Source organism: Bison bison, unplaced genomic scaffold (genome assembly GCF_000754665.1).
Source record: "Bison bison bison isolate TAMUID 2011002044 unplaced genomic scaffold, Bison_UMD1.0 scf7180017864212, whole genome shotgun sequence".
NCBI lineage: Eukaryota > Metazoa > Chordata > Mammalia > Artiodactyla > Bovidae > Bison > Bison bison.
In genome coordinates, this window is record NW_011494784.1 from 3594389 (window position 1) to 3615006 (window position 20618).

The 20618-nt window shown below is 41.2% G+C and overlaps 1 protein-coding gene across 1 annotated transcript in view; it reads left to right on the plus strand.

Annotated features, from left to right (window-relative positions):
• PCSK5 (proprotein convertase subtilisin/kexin type 5) overlaps nucleotides 1–20618 on the plus strand; it is a 610290-nt gene that overhangs the window by 558367 nt on the left and 31305 nt on the right. Inside the window, exons 30-35 of the mRNA XM_010844912.1 lie at nucleotides 2152–2288; nucleotides 3301–3501; nucleotides 8490–8570; nucleotides 11536–11619; nucleotides 14309–14504; nucleotides 19434–19651. Coding sequence (XP_010843214.1) covers nucleotides 2152–2288; nucleotides 3301–3501; nucleotides 8490–8570; nucleotides 11536–11619; nucleotides 14309–14504; nucleotides 19434–19651 — 917 coding nt within the window. The remainder of the gene's footprint in view (nucleotides 1–2151; nucleotides 2289–3300; nucleotides 3502–8489; nucleotides 8571–11535; nucleotides 11620–14308; nucleotides 14505–19433; nucleotides 19652–20618) is intronic.

Genomic DNA, 20618 nt, shown 5'->3' on the forward strand with positions numbered 1-20618 from the left:
GCCTAGCTCTACCCTGTCTGCCTTCTTCACTTTGATACCAGAACACACCCCTTCATCTGCACCTACATCCTCTGTCACCTGAGAGCCGTTTCCTCTGTTGGACTTTGGAGCCCACCTCTCCACTTCAGCATTGTGCACTAATGAACACATTTCATAAAACCCCCTGAAAAACAAATACACTGAAAGAACATGGCCAGCATCACTAAGCATAAAACATCAGACATTTGTTTCCAGAAATACATATTATAGCCCTTTATGATATGCAGTCATACAGCTAATTAAACATTGCACAATAGATGTTGTTAAGGAAGAAATACAAAGCTTCCCTGTGATATCTTTTTGACAGTGTGAGGGCAAAGGTCAACTTCATTCCACTCCCCCTTCAAATGAACCTCAATGGAGTCTGAATTACAATGTTTTACCATAGAACAAGAATAAGAAATGATCTATATAAAACGATAAACACAGAAAAGCTTGGGTAATACCAATAATCTGGTAATAGACATCATGGACTCATGAGACTACTTGAACTCAACACTGACTTGTTTCAGGCCTGGGGAGTGCCAGGCGGCAAAAGCACACAAGTTGTTCAAACAGACCTTAGGTAGAATCCCAGTCCCCCTCTTACCTATGTGATTTATCTATGTAATTTTAAGGGAATTACAGTTCCCTTATCTGGAAATTAAAGATATGTAACAGCTACCATAAGGGGATTGTGCAGAGGTTTAAGTGAGCTAATACCTGACACATAATCAGTACTCCATGAATAAATATACCCTTCTCCTTCTTCCTAGGCCCCTCCCTGAAGTCCCAATAAAGGGCACTTGAAATTTAGAGGGAGGTGATTAATGACACACACACAAACACCAGACCAAGTTTTATCCCTTGAACCCAAATATGGACACCTATTAAAAACAATGTGTAATGCAGACAGAGAGATAAATTAGAAGTTTGGCATTAACATACACAAATTACTGTATATAGGGGCTTCCCAGCTGGTACTAGTGGTAAAGAATCTGCCTGCCAATACAGGAGATGCAAGAGACACAATTCTGATCCCTGGGTCGGAAGATCTCCTATAGAAGGAAGTGGCAACCCACTCCAGTATTCTTGCCTGGAGAACCCATGGACAGAGGAGCCTGGCGGGCTACAGTCCTGTGGGGCTGCAAAGAGTCAGACATGACTGAGAGACTGGACACACACACACACTACTATATATAAAAGAGAAAACAAGGACCTACTCTATAGCAAAGGGAACTCTACTCAACATCTTGTAATAACCTATAATGAAAAGGAAGCTTAAAAAGAATATAAATATAAAACTGAATCTAAAGGAGAAGATACACATGTGTGTGTATATATATATATACACATATATATATGTATATTATGTATACGTACATTCAATATATATGTGTATATGTACACATATATGTACATATGTACATACATGTGTATATATGTGTATACATATATGTGTATATATGTATGTGCATATTCGGTATATATGTGTGTACATATATATGTATATGTGTGTACATATATGTGCATATATATGTGTATATGTATATTCAGTATATATATATATATCAGTTTGCTCTACACTGAAACACAATATAGTAAATTAATAGACCTCAATTTAAAAATGATGCACAATATATGTAGAAAATAAATAATTTACAAGAATGCACTGTACACATGGGAAATATAGCTAATATTTTATAACTATAAATGTAATATAATCTTTAAAAATTATGAATCACTACATGATACACTTGAAAAACATAATATTGTACATCAACTATTCCTCAATAAAAAATTTAATGATGTACAATATTTGAAAATTGCTAACAAAATAGATCCTGAATGTTCCTATCATTAGAAAAATAATTCTGTAACTATGATAACAGATGTTAACTAGACTTGCTGTGGTGGTCATTTTGCAATATATACAAATACTGAATTATTATGTTGTATACCTGAATTAATGTAATGTGTATGTCACTTATATTTTAAGTTATTAAGGGAGAAAAGATTATAACTTCAAAAGAAATGATGTGTAGACACATAAGGAGATTAAATTATGGTGATAAAGAGAAATATTAATATGTTAACATAGCTCACAGAAGAAACTACATCTTATCTCCCCAGGTTCAAAGACCACTGTTATAAAACCTGTCCTGAGAAGACCTACAGGGAAGAATTTGAATGCAAGGCGTGTGATACCAACTGTGGCAACTGTGACCAGAATGAGTGTTACTGGTGTGAAGAGGGCTTCTTCCTCTTGGGTAAGCCTGAAAATAGTTGCTCAGTCGCGTCCAACTCTTTGCGACCCTATGGATGGTAGCCTGCCATGCTCCTATGTCCATGGAATTCTCCAGGCAAAAATACTGGAGTGGGTTGCCATTCCCTTCTCCAGGGGATCTTCCCAACCCAGGAATCGAACCCCGGTCTCCTGCATTGCAGGCAGATTCTTTACCCTCTGAGCCACCAGGGAAGCCCCAAGCTTGAAAACAGGCATGGTACAAAGTGAGAACAAGGCTCCAGAACTATTCAGAAACACGAGAGCTCGTCGGATAGGTTTTACAGTCTTCTTATGCCTCTTGTCCAAGGAGGAATTTTACTTTGGTTTGAAAATAATCGTTAGTCAGGACTGCTTCCTTCTGCTTTTATTAGTGAAACATATTTCCTACTTCACTAATTACTCTCAAGCATCTCCAAGCTGACAGAAAGCAGAGTGAGTGGAGGGGAGGGACAGACACTGAAGAGAAATAAATGCTTTGGAACTGAAGTCACCTGGAACATTCAGAACATGACTCTTTCCTTGAGACTTTATTCATGTTCTATATTCCCTGCACTGTAAAAGTTAAATAAGATCTTTTAGTCTTAGATTTAAGTCAGTTCATTGACTATGATGGAAATGAATGGTTGGGAAGGAAATACACTGTGAGTCTTCCATTGGGAGAGACAGTGGGGCAGACACAGTGACCTTCAGGGGTTGTGTATGTGTGGAGATCATTTTATCTGCAATTTTTCAAGGTCTTGAGAACATAAAAGTTTTTATGCTCCCAACCCTTGATAGCCAACTTAAATTTTCAGTTGAAAGAGGACTTAAAGTGTTGGATTTATTAAGACACGATTCTTGGGTTGGAATATGCGAATGTCATCACGGTTTCTTTAAAGATTAAAAAATGTTCCTCAGCCTCCCTTTGGCCTGTTTAGAACTTGGCCCTGCTCAGAGCACCCGGCTCAGCCAGCCAGGCTTCCACTTCAGGCTTCCTGTCTTATATTCTCACGTAGAGGGCAGCTGTGTGAGGAACTGTGGCCCTGGCTTCTACGGTGACCCAGAGATGGGAGACTGTGAGCCCTGCCACCAAGCCTGCGAAACCTGCACCGGCCTTGGCCACAATCAGTGCAGCAGCTGCCGAGAAGGCCTGCAGCTGCTGCGGGGGACATGTGTGCGTCACGACCAGACCCAGGAGGAAGGCAGCTTCTGGAATGGTATGTGCCCCCCAAGAGGGATCGCAGGTGTCCAGCTGTCTCCTCCCCCTCCCCTCACTCCAAACCCTTGCTTTCAGGATACCCAAGAGATGCAGGCTAGGCAGTGAAACAAAAGTGTGGTATCCCGGAGCCTCTGTGATACTAACCACAGGAAAGGGCAGGAGGGTGTGGCTGGCATTTGGTCAGGAGCTGCTGCTGTTTAGTCGCTCAGTCGTGTCTGATTCTTTGCAGCCCCAAGGATTGTAGCCCACAGGCTCCTCTGTGGGATTTCCCAGGCAAGAATACTGGAGTGGGTTGCCATTTCTTCCCCCAGGGGATCGTCCCCATCCAGGGATCAAACCCACGTCTCCTGAATTGCAGGCGGATTCTTTACCACTGAGTCACCTGGGAAGCCCTTGGTCAGAAGGGAAACACCAAAGGGCAACTGACAACTGATCTGGCCACTTGTGTTTCTAGCTGGGTGGAGTGGGCTGCAGAGCATACAGAGAAAGAGAAATGACTACCATTTTCTCAAAGATTTCAGAATAGCTTCGATGACATTCATATATCTCTTTATAAAAAAGAGGAAAGAAAATCACTAGTGGGACAGCCTGTCTGGTTAGACAAGGCAGTGCTTAGTCAGTAAGTCATGTCTGACTCTTTGAGACTCCATGGGCTGTATCCCACCAGGCTCCTTTGTCCACAGAATTTTCCAGGCAAGAATACTGGAGTGGGTTGCTATTTCCTACTTGAGGGAATTTTCCTGACCCAGGGGTCAAACCCAGGTCTCTTGTATCTACTGCACTGCCAGGTGGATTCCTTATCACTGTGCCACCTGAGAAGCCTCGAGACAAAAAAGAATCACTGTAAAGCATGGGAACTTCAGCTAAAATGGCTTGTCTTTCTGGCTGGATTATTAGAACTTGCCATCATTCAAGTTTACCTTTTAAAATTTACCCTCTCTAGTTGCAGATGTGGGAAGCAGGTGGGCTTGAAAGGGGGCAGGAGGGAGAAAAAGTGTGGGAGCTTGGAGTCTAACAGTAAAGACCTACATGTATTCATTCCCACCTGAGTCTTCAGAAGTGGCCGCCAGACCCTGAAGCCTTGGTCACGGGCTTCCTGGTAAGGTAATTACAACCTTGCAGTGGCCTCTCCATGTCTGAGGTGGTTAAAAAACAAAATCCTCCTCCTGCTGGAAAAATCTGACTCACACTCCATGCAGAGACGCCGATGAAAACAAGAGATGCTCTCTGTCTTGATTTCAAGGCAAGGATTTGTTTAAAAAGGTCATTTCAGTGCAGAAGCAGCAGCAGCTGAAAGCAGGTCTGCTTGGGATGAGTCTTGTAAGAGCTGGAGGGAGGGATGATCTGGGGCAGGAGAAAAGCCTCTTGCTAAGTCTCAGAGGAAGGATGTCCACAGCTGCTGTCTACAATGACAGTGTCGCCTACGTGACTTAACGCAAGAAGCAGCTCAGACACCATCACAAACCCAGCAGCCAAAGGCCACCAAGAATGAGGGCTGATTTCAGAGACAGAGCTGGAAAGAAAATCATTCATTCCAGATTGGGATATCTTCCGTGAATTATAGCTGAACCAAAATGCTGAAAACGAGTTTGTCTGGCATGCAGGCATTTAAGAGGCAGTGCAAGCCAAGAGGAAAATAGTCTGTGCTGTGTTTCTAGCTCAGAACATCTGTATTTTATCTGGCGTCCAGATGATGAAAAGGTTCAGGGAGCCAAGAGCCAGAGCAGACTCGATTCCCCAAATGATTACACATCCCTTTCAACTGGACTACGCACTCTGCAAGCAGAAATCAAGGCTTCACTGCTCCCCACTTTGCGAGGCACCATATCTTCCCCTCTTCCTTTTCTACTATCAAAACGCAATATCTGTGAAGAGAGAAAGGAATTAGTCCATTTGAGGAGATAGCTCTAATGAGGGATTCACAAAGCAGATGAGACTGTTTCTCGTGGCCAAACAAGAGCAATGAAGTCAATGACATAGCAGAACTTTTCCACACCTACAATTCAGGGAATAATACATGCATGCAGACCATGAACAATGAGAAAAAAACTGTGTCTTCACTGAGCAAGGTGAGGCCACAGCTCAGCTCCCCTGGAATGGTTTAGGCACCACTGAAATGGACAGTAAATGGCAACATACTCCACAAGGCCCTGAGTGTATTTAAACCAATGCCTACATTTTTCCTCCTGAATTTTTTTTCCTTAAGAAACAAGGCTGAGGTTGTAATAGGAAAGTAGAGGATTCCAGAGAACAAGCACTATTAGCTGCATCTTTAAGATGATAGAAAGAAGACTGCAGTCATCCTTGGTCAACTCAGAGGGAGCCCAAACCAGAGTGCTCATGAGAGAATAGAGCCATCCAGCTGGTACCAGCGAGGTGTTGTGTTATTTTTGTTGTTTCAAACACAGACTCAGATACACGTAGGACAGAGCAGATGGGACAAATTCAATCCCATTTCTTCACCCACACTACTGCCAGTGGAAACAATAAGATCATGCTTATATCCAAAAGCTAAAACCACCCCATTGTCTATGTCAGCATGTGTTGGAGAAACAACGCCTTGAAATAAAAATCCAACTAGAGTCCACTGGACTTCTCTTTTAATAAGGTGGCTCCTCATAATGAGAGTGCTGATGATGACAGGTCATCATCCTTTGTCAAAGCCCTTTGAGGGCTTCCCTGGTGGTCCAGTGCTTAAGAATGCACCTTGCAAAGCAAGGGATACCTGTTCGATCCCTGGTCCAGGAAGATCCCACAATCCCACATGCTGCACAACAACTAAATGCTGTGAGCCACATGCTGTGACTACTGAAGCCCATGTGCCTAGAGCCTGTGCTCGACACGAGAGAAGCCACCGCAATGAGAAGTCTGGTCACTACAACGAAGAGTAGCCCCTGCTCAGCCCAATAGAGAATGCCCATGTGCAGCAACGAAGACCCATCACAGCCCCCACCCCAAAAAAAGTTAAATAAATAAGTCTTTAAAAAAAAATTACCAACTGAGCAGGAATGCCTCCTACCCTGGTTCAAGATGGAGATTTACCTACACATCAGACCACGGCTGGAAAATCCTAAGCCAAGACTAAGTCATCTTCAAAGGTTCTTCCTACCACCAAAAAGTCCCTGCACAAAAGCACAGATCATCCCCAGATTGCCTGTCTCAGTCACTAATATATTTGTGAGGACTGTCTAGTCCAATGTCCCTGTGTGGCAATGACCAATGTCAAACAGACTGCTGCCAATGGCATCAGCAGGGCCTCAGGCACCATGCAGACCCACTGTCAGTGGAAATGCTCAGGTGTGGCAGGCCATGGGCTTTGAAAGAAAACGGTAGCTTCTGCTGGTTTCCTAAAACCATTGTTGGGAGTGGAAACAGTTTATTACTGTTAAATCATCTGGGTTTTCTTAAATGGTTTCCCCCCTGGTGGTGCTGGAAAGTCCTCAGAATAATTCCTGCACATTTCCCCTACCCACCTATTTCCATCATTGATTAAAACCATGTTTGTAGCAGGTTCCAATTACTTATTCTGATGGTAGTCTAATCTACAAAGCGCAGACATGGTAAATTAAATTTTTATCTTTGACCACATCCTAACAATTTATCACTGGTCTGTCTTTTGATTTTAATTCCTATGCTCTAAGAAAGACTGAAATCCTGGAGTCAGTTACAAACCCTGGAAGCCACATATGTGTGAAAAAAAAAATTCTCAACAGTGGGGAGATATGTTACTTCATAGTAAGTGAACTTCAGATAATTTAAAAAAAAAAAAACATAAAAATCTGATTTTTTTTTTAGAAGAACTTTGTGTATAGTTGCCTCACTTACAACTGAGGACACAATATTTACTTAACTAATCAATCATAATTCAGAGTGCAGAAAATCATGGCTGGGCAGCCAAGTGAACTTCTGGCCTAGTGATATGAAGGAGCCATGTGTATCTGCTTACACTGATTATTAAACATCCAGGAATTTTATGAGTGGATTATTAAACAATTGGCAGCTTGAAATCAGCTATGGCAGGAATATTTACACCACTGAAATTGGTAAACATGACAAATCAAGTCTTTGTTGCTGTTTTGTTTTCCAAAGAACCATTTTACCAGTACATCACTGCTTTGACCTCTACCAAACTATTTTGAAACTAAATGAATTACTAAAACATCTAAGGAAGATAGAGTTTAGAATTCAGCACACCCGAATTCAATTCCCGGCTCTATTCTTTATCAGCTCTGTGACCTTGAGCAAAATATTCCTCCTCTCCGAGCCTCAAGTTTTCTCAGCGATAAAATGAGAACATGAAATGTCTCATACAATGTCATTTTGAGAATTACACGGAAGAATACATATGAAACCCCCAACACATAGTATGGCGCAAAAACGTTAATCTATTCTCTAACCCTTTAACCTAATCCAGTTTCACCCACGAAACCCTAGTTTACTTTAAAAACTGCCTTCTTGAGCTTATGAAATAAAGCAATTTGGAAGCCTAAGGAGTAATACATGTCTGTTTAAAAAAAAAGAGAGAGTCCCAGAAAGAAGGGCAAATGATAGTCAGCTGGGATGCCTAATAGCCAAGTTGAGTCCTGACTTAACCAAGAATGTGTACAAAGATGTTGACAGCAGTTTTATTTATAACCTAAAAAAAAGAAGAGAGCAATCTAAAAATGTAATGAAGAAAAACATTAAGTGCATTAAGATTCATAAATATTTTTACAAAGAATTTTCATGGCAAAAGAAAATTCCTATAAGCTTCATTACACTAATGAAAAATTTAAGATCAGTAATATATATGTAAAAGATGTCAATGATTACATATATATACACATATGTAATTATACTCATGGCATTCAATAGAAAGATGGGAAATCTAAATGCCAAAGTATACACAGCAGACATTTCTGAGTGGTAAGATTAAGGGGCAAACTATCTTCTTCATCCTTTTTGCATTAAAAAAATAAAACATTTCTTTTTTTTTAATAAAAAAAGTAGCTGTGTCCACTGCAAGCCCATCTTTGGTGAAGAGCCTGCTCCAGGATCGACGAAGGCGGAAGGTTCAAATCAAAAGAGGTAATAGGGAAATAGGGAGGAGAAGATGATCAAGCATACCAGCAGAGTCTCTGTGATGTAAAAACTAACCCAAGAAATCAGGCAGTGAGGAACAAGCAGGGATGCAGAAGTTGTGAGAAAAATGGAGAGAGGATGGGACCTCCGATTAAAACATAAGTGGGTATCCAAAGGGAAAGACTGGCAGGAATTTCAGCAGTGGAGACTTCAAGAACATGTAAGGACATCCCTGAGGCACAAAGTGGTTATTCTTGAGAAAAGTTATCAAGAAAAGCCTGTGTCCTTGCAGGTCTTTAAGAAAAGCAACTTTTGCCTTCCTAGTCACTGCAGCCTTGTTTGAAATAACAAAGGTTGGAAAAAACTAAACAGCTACCAACAAGAATATAAAAATGAAAGATAACATGGCCACACAGTGGGATACTATGGAGCCACCAAAAAGAATGAGAGTCTTTATATACTGATAAACAATGGTCTCCAAAATACAGAACTACAAAAAAAAAAAAAAAGCAACATGATAAACACTGCGAATAGTCTGTATAAAAAGGGTGGAGGGGGGTGGTAAGAGAGACTTCATAGTATATACCTTGTCTATATTGTGAACCTGTGAGTATTGCTTATTTAACCTAAAACATTTAAGAAGAACCCATACTTTATTAGTCATATTTGAAGGATATACATTATATTTTCTTGGGCAAGGTGACTTTTTTGTTTTTGCAGGGGAGGGGGTGAGGTCCTGTTCAGTCTAAAATTTCTGGAGTAGGAAAAAGAGAAACTGATCAAAGTCAAAAAATTTACTTGTTGAGATCGAATCTTTTCTGATAAAAGAGGTCTTGCTGGGGATCTTTATCCATTGCCCAAGCCTGACTGCTAACGGTGTGTGCAGAGCACCCTCTAGTTGAGATGTGAGGACATTACAGAATTTTATACCAAGTGTATTGGAGTGATACATCGAGCTACCAGAACGTGAGATATGTATGTGTAATTATAAACGTATGTATACTATGTGTAAATATTTACATTATATTTTTTTAATGTAAGAAAATTAATTAAAATGGCTAGCTTTTAAAATATAACATTTTAGCACAAAAGTGATAAAATCAAAACAAAATCAACCCATGGCCTGGATGTATAAAGATCTTCAAGGTGCTCAATATCAGATGAATATTTAGTTATTATTCCTTGAATAACTGCTCTCATCAAGTAAGCATCTTTTTCTCCCAGCTTAATTGAGATGTAACTGACATACAACATTATATAGGTTTATCATGTATAAAATGACGACTTGACACGTGTATACTGCAAAATGATTACAATAACGTTAGTTAACACACCCATCATCATCACTTTTGTGAAAATCCAGGGACTAGCATTGCTCTGCACTGGCTAGCTGAACTCTTAACAGAATTCCCCAGCAGAGTACATTTTAATTGGTCTACTAGAAAACCAGTACAAAATTTTCTTTCACAGTTGGAAAGAAATTGCCACTCAGCATGGCAGCATGGACAATCATTTATGTCCACAGACCTCTATCTCTGGCTATCTATTGCCTACTTACCTATCGAGCTTTCTCTGCAGCAAGGCTCAGCAGTGTATTGACTGGGAGTGCTATCAGAGGAATCAAGTACTGGCTCCTGGTGCCACTCCAAGTATGGAACAGAAGAAAGCGAATGGGAAATAAAACAGAAGCCTGAGAAATGGGGTGGGATGATAACAAACGAAGAAATGAAGCAGAAGGAACCACCATTTACTGAGCCACTGTGTGCACACTTTACACGTTATCTTACTCAGGTTTCACAAGAGTCCTGTAAAGAATCACTTGCTCTCATTTTAGAGATGTGGAAAGTATTGTAAGACTGGAAGAGTTTAATTACTGTATCCATGGTTACCCTACCCAGAAAAAGCACACCTGGGATCTGAAGACAGGTGTGACTAGACTCTGCCAGACTCTCAGGAAGAGAAGGAAGGAAGAGACAGGCGAGAGAGGAAGGGAGGGAGAGAGGAAGACAGGGAGGAAAGAGGAAAAACGGGGAGGAAGGAAGGGAGGGGAATGGTAAGATGCCAACAATAATCACTGACTGAACTTCAGGGCCATTTGTGTGACATATTCTGAGCTAGAACTTCTTTTTCTAAATTTCCCCTGTATGAGTCATGCTAATTCCTGAGCAATTACTGGAATTTAGTCAAGATCTCTGTGTGTACTGAGTGAGTGACGTCACTGAGGCTGTTTTCTTTGTTACACAACTATCCCATTGAGTTGCTGCTGTCTTCCTGACAAAACCTGCCCAGCGAATGGTTGCGGGGGAAGAAAGGAGAAGCAGCTCGCATGTTTCTCAGATTAATGGCTTATTAACCTGGGATGACCTTCCTGTCACTGACCAGCCAGCAAGCTCTCTGATGGCTACTGATGTTTAATGATGATTTTGGACAAATTTAAAAGATCAATTTAGGCTGCATCCCACAGTGGCTACTATGAAGAACAGAGAGACCCAAACACTGACCAGTTTATGAAATCTGGTCCTAAAGAACACACACACACACACAAAAAGAGGGGGCACAATGAATTCTCAGTTATCATCCTGGAGTAAAGAAAAGTGATCATCAAAGAATCTTGGAGAAATAAGTGATTACCTTTGACACAGAAACTCCAGCACACATACATACAACCACACGTTTACAAAACATAAAATAAGTAACATCTGTTAGTTCAAATATCTCCCTATATTTAAGGCTATCCTGCCACTGGAAATTTGCAAAGAAAGTCTTGACATCAATTGTCAATGAAGGAGTAAGGAAAATAAAATTAATGAAGTCCACTTGGCAGGCAATGGGTGGTGCCAACATTTAACTACTATCAAACTGAAGGGTCTATTTAGGGTGAAAAGGGAAACAAGATTACTCATGAGATTGTCCCAACAATGCTATGCACCTGTTCAAAAGAGGCAGACTTCTTGTTTCTCTCCTTATACAGACCTTTTGAGAAGACACCAGTCATGCCATTCTTCTTGTAAAACCTGCCATGGATCGGCAACCCTGTGCACTTCATGTCCAAAAGGTCAGTGTGGCATGTTACAGGAGGAAGCAGTGGCCAAGCCAATTCAGTTATTTGTCAGCATCTCATGGTATAGTCCCATCGCATGTTGCTGTCACAGTAGGAACTCTGGAGAAACACAGGGACCCAAACACTGCCCTATAATAAAAACTAGTTTTCAAGGGACCAGAACAAAAAAGAAAAGAAATGGTTCTTATCCAAAGCACGATTAAGTTAGTGATTAATTTGGCCACAGAGTTTGCTAGGGTTTCTGGCTGCCCGACATTTCTAGAGGTTCCATTGTTCTTTTAAAGTGCATTGGTGGATGTTCATCGCAGCACTGTTTATAATAGCCAGGACATGGAAGCAACCTAGATGTCCATCAGCAGATGAATGGATAAGAAAGCTGTGGTACATATACACAATGGAGTATTACTCAGCCATTAAAAAGAATTCATTTGAATCAGTTCTAATGAGGTGGATGAAACTGGAGCCTATTATACAGAGTGAAGTAAGCCAGAAGGAAAAACACCAATACAGTATACTAACACATATATATGGAATTTAGAAAGATGATAACAATAACCCTGTGTACGAGACAGCAAAAGAGACACTGATGTATAGAACAGTCTTATGGACTCTGTGGGAGAGGGAGAGGGTGGGAAGATTTGGGAGAATGGCATTGAAACATGTAAAATATCATGTATGAAACAAGATGCCAGTCCAGGTTCGATGCACGATACTAGATGCTTGGGGCTGGTGCACTGGGACAACCCAGAGGGATGGTATGGGGAGGGAGGAGGGAGGAGGGTTCAGGATGGGGAGCACATGTATACCGGTGATGGATTCATTTTGATATTTGGCAAAACTAGTACAATTAAGTAAAGTTTTAAAATAAAATAAAATTTAAAAAAATAAATAAATAAAGTGCATTGGTGGGCTGCAGTCCATGGTGTCGCTAGGAGTCGGACACGACTGAGCGACTTCACTTTCTCTTTTCACTTTCATGCATTGGAGAAGGAAATGGCAACCCACTCCAGTGTTCTTGCCTGGAGAATCCCAGGGATGGGGGAGCCTGGTATGCTGCCATCTCTGGGGTCACACAGAGTCGGACACGACTGAAGGGACTTAGCATAGCATAGCATAGCTGAAAGAAAAGAACTAAGGTAGAGAATCTACAAGGGGATGAAGTGTCTATCTGGTAATTTTCTTTATTTTTGGTACTGAATTTAGGGGAGGGGAAAAAAGCACAACAGCAGCTCAACAAATTAACGGCTTCATCATCTATAAAATCAAGTCAGAAACAACTCCCCTGAATTAAGGTGACAGTTTATCAATATGGCACATTAGAAACTAAGAATATTATACTCCCATTAAAGTGATCATTATGTTAGAATGTGCTATCTGCCACAATTCTACTTCTACAATATATAAAAGTCAACAACAAAAAAAAACCTGACAATTTTCTTGGAATTTTGGAGTTCAGAGTGATTTCTGGGTTGTTTTAATGATGGTGCATCTTATTTTTTTCAATTAAAACTAAATAGATGGACTGTCCATTAAAGGTGCAGTTGGGTGGAAGGGTTGCTACTGTGTCAGTGACCCAACAGATATGCTTTGAGATGCAGAGCAGACTCCATTGAACTGTGTATACACAACTGCCTCACACAAGGAAGACAGAGGTCTTAATAGACAGATCTCTTGGGCAAAGGGAAGCCCCATGGTAACCTGCAGCAATACCAATAGGAAAGTCAAAGAAACAAGCCAAAAGTCTTCTGTTGTCAATTTCCTTTCTAGAGTTTTAACTCATCCTAGAAGACTTCAGTTCAGTTCAGTTGCTCAGTCGTGTCCGACTCTTTGCAACCCCATGAATCACAGCACATCAGGCCTCCCTGTCCATCACCAACTCCCGGAATTCACTCAAACTCATGTCCACCGAGTTGGTGATGCCATCTATCCATCTCATCCTCTGTCGTCCCCTTCTCCTCCTGCCCCCAATCCCTCCCAGCATCAGAGTCTTTTCCAATGAGTCAACTCTTTGCATTAGGTGGCCAAAGTATTGGAGTTTCAGCATTAGTATCATTCCTTTCAAAGAAATCCCAGGGCTGATCTCCTTCACAATGTACTGGTTGGATCTCCTTGCAGTCCAAGGGACTCTCAAGAGTCTTCTCCAACACCACAGTTCAAAAGTATCAATTCTTCGGCGCTCAGCCTTCTTCACAGTCCAACTCTCACATCCATACACGACCACAGGAAAAACCATAGCCTTGACTAGATGGACCTTTGTTGGCAAACTAATATCTCTGCTTTTCAACATGCTATCTAGGTTGGTCATAACTTTCCTTCCAAGGAGTAAGCGTCTTTTAATTTCATGGCTGCAATCACCATCTGCATCACTAAAGATGTTTTGGTAATCCTGAAATAAGTGTTCCGGATACTTGGGTCTTTGTTGTTAATGTTTAGTTGCTAAATTGTATCTGACCCCATGGACTATAGCCCGCCAGGTTCATCTGTTCATGAGATTTTCCAGGCAAGATACTGGAGTGGGTTGTCATTTCCTTCTCTAGAGGATCTTCCCAACCCAGAGATCAAACCTGGATCTCCTGAGCAGTTAAAAAAGCTGTTGGGAGTGTCAATTCTCTGCTTGGGTGCGTGTACTGTTAGAGGAGACACCTGACGATCATCTGACCTGTCTTCTTCCCTGGGACTCCAGGCACCTATCTGCTGGCTCAGACCTGCGTTCCATCCTGTCCCCAAGGCATGTGGCCCTCGGTGAGGAGCGGCAGCTGCGAGAACTGCACAGAGGACTGCGCCTCTTGCTCTGAAGTCAATCTTTGCCAAAAGTGCCAAACGCGGCCAGACCGCCCTCTCTTCCTCCACCAAGGCAGGTGCTCCACCAGGTGCCCTGAGTAAGTTTTCCTCTTCCTTTTGCTTGCTACTCTGTGTTCCTTCTCCTGCAACACTGGGGGCAATTCCTCCCTATTCACCAAAGACCTCTTCTCTTGCCTAGTTAGAGCACCTATGTCCTCCTCCCTGCCTAACTGGCTGACATCACTCTCAGCCACAGCAGCCAAAGCTTACTTAAGACCAGATGCATGCTTCTCCCTTCTGACCACAAGATGTATATATTTTTACTCTTATGAAAATATGTTCTTTATTTTACCTTGTATTTATGATCAAATAGTTGTCAGGGTTTTTGTTTTTTTTTTCCCATGACAAAAGTGAGGTTGTGATAAGCTGTGGAAGGCATGAACCTCTTCTACATGTTGAAAGAGAGGTATGAATCACAGATAATAAACAGAGAGCAATGCCTGCTTAGTTATTTATTGATTCCTCATGGCTTCCTCTGTCCCCTGGTTTACAATTCCTTTACTCTTCCTATCAATGGTCCTGGCTCCAAGATTTACCTAAATGGGAAGTGGGAATAGCAAGTGGAAAAGTTCATCAGGAAAATTTCAGTAACAAGAAACAAAGATGTCAAAGGGCCTGGCACAAAATATGGTGTTTATTTATGCATATGATACAAAGTTTGGAAGTGTAGCATTTATTATTTTGGTGGCCAATGCTTCATTAGAAACCCACAATCTTTCCATTGTGCTCTCGTATCTTCCATAGCTTGTCCTCCCCAGAGTTCATGTTGCCTGCCCATCCCCAACATCATCATCCCAAGCTGCAATAACCAGAGACAGAAAAGGGTGCCTTTCTTCTTGTTTATCTCTTTTTAAGAGGAAACAAAACTTCCTCAGACTTCCCTTCACATCTCATCAGCCAGAATGCATCACTAACACCTTCCTAAACTGATCCCTGGCAAGGAGAATGGAAATATAAGGACTGACGTAGGCTGAACGAGATTCGCCCCTGAAAACCCACAAAAATCACAACACTAACAGCCAGGAAGAGTGGAGAGAGGGAGGCAAGAAATGGGTTTGAGGAAGCAGCCAACATCTAAAGGAACTAGAAATTTTATTTGCCTGCTGCAAATAAAAACAACTCCTGTTTTCTAATGACCTGTTTATATCCATTACTGAGACTGATCCTATAGCATACAAATATAAGTCAAGGAACTGACCCTCAAGAAGCATCCAATCTATCATAGAAGGCAAACATATACAATTCAATTCTACAGATACCTATTGGGTGTTAAGAATTGATACTAGAAGCTAAGATAAAGTCAAGTGAAGGGAGTCTGAGTTTGCAACAGGCTTATAATCCAGTAGGGAAGGTTTACATCAATCAATGTCATACTTCTCAGGTCCTTAATACACAAACAGCTAAGAGATTCCAAGGGAAAAGAAACCATTTAAAAACAGATACTTACTGAGATCTTGCAATATCTAGGCACTGTGCTAAGAGTTTCAAATGCACCATCCCCTTTATTTTTTTTTCAATAAATACAGTACTACACAATCCACAGTTGGCCAAACCCACAGATGCAGAACCACAGATATAAAGGGCTAACTATGGGACTTGAGCATCCATGGATTTTGGCACTCACGTCAGGTCCTGGACCAATCTCCTACAGATATGGAGGGACACTATACCATTATCTCCCTCACTTCACAGATGAAAAAAAGGGTGGCATGCCCTAAGTCACACTGCTAATACATGGCACGGTCAGGATTTCAAACCAAATCTCTCTAGCACTGAAATCCATGTGCTTAACCACTACACAATGTCACCTTCTTGTTCAACCAGGGTTTCTTTTTTCCTTGTAACAGCTTTGTTGAGATATAACTCACATGCCACACCATTTACCCACATAAAGTATACAATTCAATGATTTTTAGTATAGTGAGAGACTTGTGCAACTATCACCACAATTGATTTTAAAATCTTTCCATCACCCCCAAAAGAAAACTCTGTACCCTTTCAGCAGTTATTCCTAATTTCCCACAACCCTAAGCAACCACTAATTTACCTTGTCTCTAGAGATTTGCCTATTGAACATTTTATATAAATAATACAGATTGTGACTTTTTGTAACTTATTGTAACTTTTTGTAACTTTGTGACTTATTTTATTCAGCATAATATTTTCAAGTTGCCTCCCCAGTTGGGTATTTTAAAAGAGGCTTAATAGTGAAAGGGTCAGGGTAATAAAACCCAGCAGGGAGAAGAGATTTTTATCCTCCAAATGCACACACATGGATACATGGCAGCCTTTTTCCTTTTTTTGAGCAACAGGGATGCTATTAAACTGACCTGAAAATCTGCAGACTATGAAATCACAAGTATGTGTTTTCCTGTCTTGAGTAGGGTGGTCTGATTACCATGGGATTCCCCCATTTTTATGTTTATCAAAAAAACAGGGGAGATAAAGTCTGAGGGACATATAATACCCAGCTTGGCTTGGCAGCTTTGTTTCTCTTTGTGAAAAATTGCCTGTTTGGATGTAATCCATGGCCACACCATGGAAAGATTGCTGTACTAAAACATGGTTCTTTTTAATAAAAGCAATTAGGCCCTTCCAACACTGAAGTTTCTCTCCTTTTATCAGTTGAGGGTCAGAAGAAGTAGAAGTCAAGTACAATGAGCATCCTATGACTATCTCAAGTGGTGAGAGTTTATGAATTTCAAAAGGGGTGGATATGAGATTCAGAAGTACCAATGGCAATGCTTTTGACCAAGGTATTTGGAAAGTGTCAGTTGCTCAGTTACGTCTAACTCTTTAAAACCCCAAAGACTGTAGCCCGCCAGTCTCCTCTGTCAGTGGGATTTTCCAGGCAAGAATACTGAAGTGGGTAGCCATTCCCTTCTCCATGGAATCCTCCTGGCTCAGGGATCGAATCTGGGTCTCCCGCATTGCAAGCAGATTCTTTACCATCTGAGCCACCAGGGAAGCCCTAAGGTATTGGGAGGGCCTCTACAAATTTTGCCAACTGAGTCTTAATAATGTCATTAGTGCATTAGATTAAACCAGAGGATTGAGGGTAGTTAAGCAAGTGAAAAGTTGTAAAACTGGCCATACAGTGCAGACCTAAGTACATGGCCAATAAAATAGGTTCCTCAATCACAATAAGTTCCAGGTAAAGATAATCTTTTCTAAAGGGATTAATTTTAGTCACAGAAAAGGCAGTAGCCTGCCTGCAAGGGAAGGCTTCAATCCAGTGTGAAAACATACAGACCATGGCTAAAGCTTATTTACATCCATTAGACAGAGGAAATTTTATGTAATCCATTTGCCAGACCTCAAGTGGTCTGGGCAGTTTAAAATGTCGAGGAACAGTAGGAAGAGGCTTCCCTGGGTTGTAGTTTGGATAAGCAGAACAAGTAAGGTAAATATTTTTTGTGGCCTTGTTAATGTTTCCCCATTAATACTGATTCATGAAGTTTATCATTTCGTCACAGACTGAAGGTTTAATGCATGTAACCAGCGGTGGGGAGTGGGAGTTTCAGAATCTCCAGTAGGACTGGCTTGTTATACAGTCCAAATGAGAGTTTTCTCTTTTTATCCAACTAACAACTGTTGAATTTCCAAACCTGTTTTTCTTTTTCTGAGGCCAGCTGTTGTACCTTTCTAGCCAGTTTTTCTAAATCATTTGGAAAAAGATATTATAAAATATCATTTGGCTGCAACTGGTCCCTTTAAGAGCAGGATTCCTTGCAAAAATATCAACAAGATGGTTTCCCTTAGCTTCCAGAGAGTCAAGTGAGAAGCCCCAAAACCATAATAGCTAAAGTGATGGGCAAAAAGTATATTCACTAATTCTTACACATAAGGGGCATTTTAAGTTTTATTTCCATTGCTTCCACAATATTTCAAAACCACGAGTTACTCTAAAAGCAATTTAAATAGTGGCAGTTTTGTCCTTGGCTAAAGTACAAACCTGTAAAAGAGCATATGATTCAGCCTGTTCAGTTAAAGTAGCCATAGCTAAAGACGCTGCCTCAACAATATCAAAAGGAGTGGTACTAACATACCCGGTACCCTATTTACTATTGTCACCTTGTTAAATGAGACCATCAGTAAACCATGAGAAGTCAGTGCTGCCCAGTGGAGTCTCCTGTAGATCAGTACGAGGAATCAGAAGGTGGTCATCAGCACTAAGCAGAGGTGAGCTACTTCATGGGCGACAGAAGGGAGAAGAGTAGTCGGGTTACGGTTATTCTAACATAAAGGAATTAGGTGAGGAGCAGTTAACAAAAAGACTTCATAGAAACTGTCTGGCTGAGAAATGAATGTGATGAGAATTCAGGAGTATCTCTACTACACAAGGAACAAAAATGGCTAAAGGGGATTCCACAGCAATTTCCTCAGTGGCCTCAACTGAAAGGGTAGTGGCTACAATGACTCTAAGGCAAGAGGGGTATCCCCATTCCACAGGGTCCAGTTGCTGGCTACAAGTACCCTACGGGGTCAGAGGTGGTCCCCGTGTTCTAGGTGTTAACTCCAAGGGCATTCCCCACCTTTCCATATGCAAAAACTGTATATGTCATTAAACCTTTAGAGCCTTTTAAAAATATTTTAACTGTTACATTTTAAACTGTTTTTAAATTAAAACCGTATTAAATGGGATAAAAAGCATTTTCTACTCTAACAAAAAAAAGAGAACAAAAATTAGGAGATAAAATAGAAAATCAGAAGATGACTAAACTATACACAAATTAAAAAGTTGTTTTCAAACACCCTAAATTCACAAGGATAATACCTACCTCTTTCATTTAATTTTTTTTAAACCTGATTTTTTTTTTAAGCGCCTTCCCCAGGAAATCTGATGAATTCATTTTAGTTGACAACAGCCATAGTCCTTCCATTTTCAGCCCTAATTCTTGACTGCCAGGTGTGAATCAACTCCCTAGTTGGAAAGCTTGTCTAGTGGCTCCCTCTTCTCCCCATAGGGGCTTCTACGCAGATAACGATACCTGTGAGCACTGCAGCTCTTCCTGCAGAACTTGTGAAGGAAATGCCACCAACTGTCAGTCCTGCGAAAGAGGCCTTGTCCTAGACCAGGGGGTGTGCCGGGAAACCTGCCCTGAGAGGCATGTGGCCATGGAAGGGGTGTGCAAGCGCTGCCCAGAGATGTGTCAGGACTGCATCCATGAGAAAACATGCAAAGGTACCTGGGAGCCTCACAGGGGAGAGCATGGGGGCCCACTACCTGAGAGTGGGATGTCCAACAAGATCTGGGGAAACCATCTCCATGCCTTTACTGAAACTGACCTCTGTGGGGGTCACCGAGAAAACTGAGGGTGACATAAAGCCTTTCCATGATGGATTCTGCAAATTAAGACAGACAAGAGCCCATTTTTTATAAGATTTCTCCCACACACATGTCCTGGGCAGTTAGGGTGTGACAAGCACTGTCCCAAGTGCTAGAGATACAGATAAGAACCCAAAATTTCTGCTGCTCTGATCACAAAATTTCATAGGAGAGACTAATATTAACAAAACACAGAGGTGGCTGGAGAATTTCAACTGTTATAAAAGATACAAAAGTAAGGATCAGGCAACTGTAAGACTCGGAGAGTAGCCCTCTGGCTAGGAACTTTCCCTGAGATTATCTCCTGAGAAAGGCTGTCTAATTTCCTCTACAGAATAAGACAGATTCATTTAAATGTTCCATCTGTCCAACCCAAAGGATTTGGTGTTACCTAAGTGATTTCTGGAATTCCCCCACGAATAAGAGAATAGGCACAAAAAAACTAACAATGCATTCTTCATATGGATTAACCATGTATATTTCATTAGTTTACCCTATCAGTGAATGGAAAATTAACTATTCCACTAATTCTGAAACTGCTTTCTGTATTAAATAGAACCAGAAGTGTTCAATAGAAGTTTAAAAATCTGTTAATGCTTTCTGGGCTTTCAGAACAATACATCCAGCATCTCAGCCCTGACTCAACTTCCCTGTGGTTTTTTGCAATCCAAACGGCAGATCGCTTCAGGATTTGAACCCAGGACCATCTAACTGGGCCACCATAAGTGGTCTCCTTTCCCAAGGCAGGGCTTGTGAGATAAGAATGACATGCCCTGGGAGAGGGGGTGGGTGGGTGGGTGGGTGTGTGTGTGTGTGTGTTCAG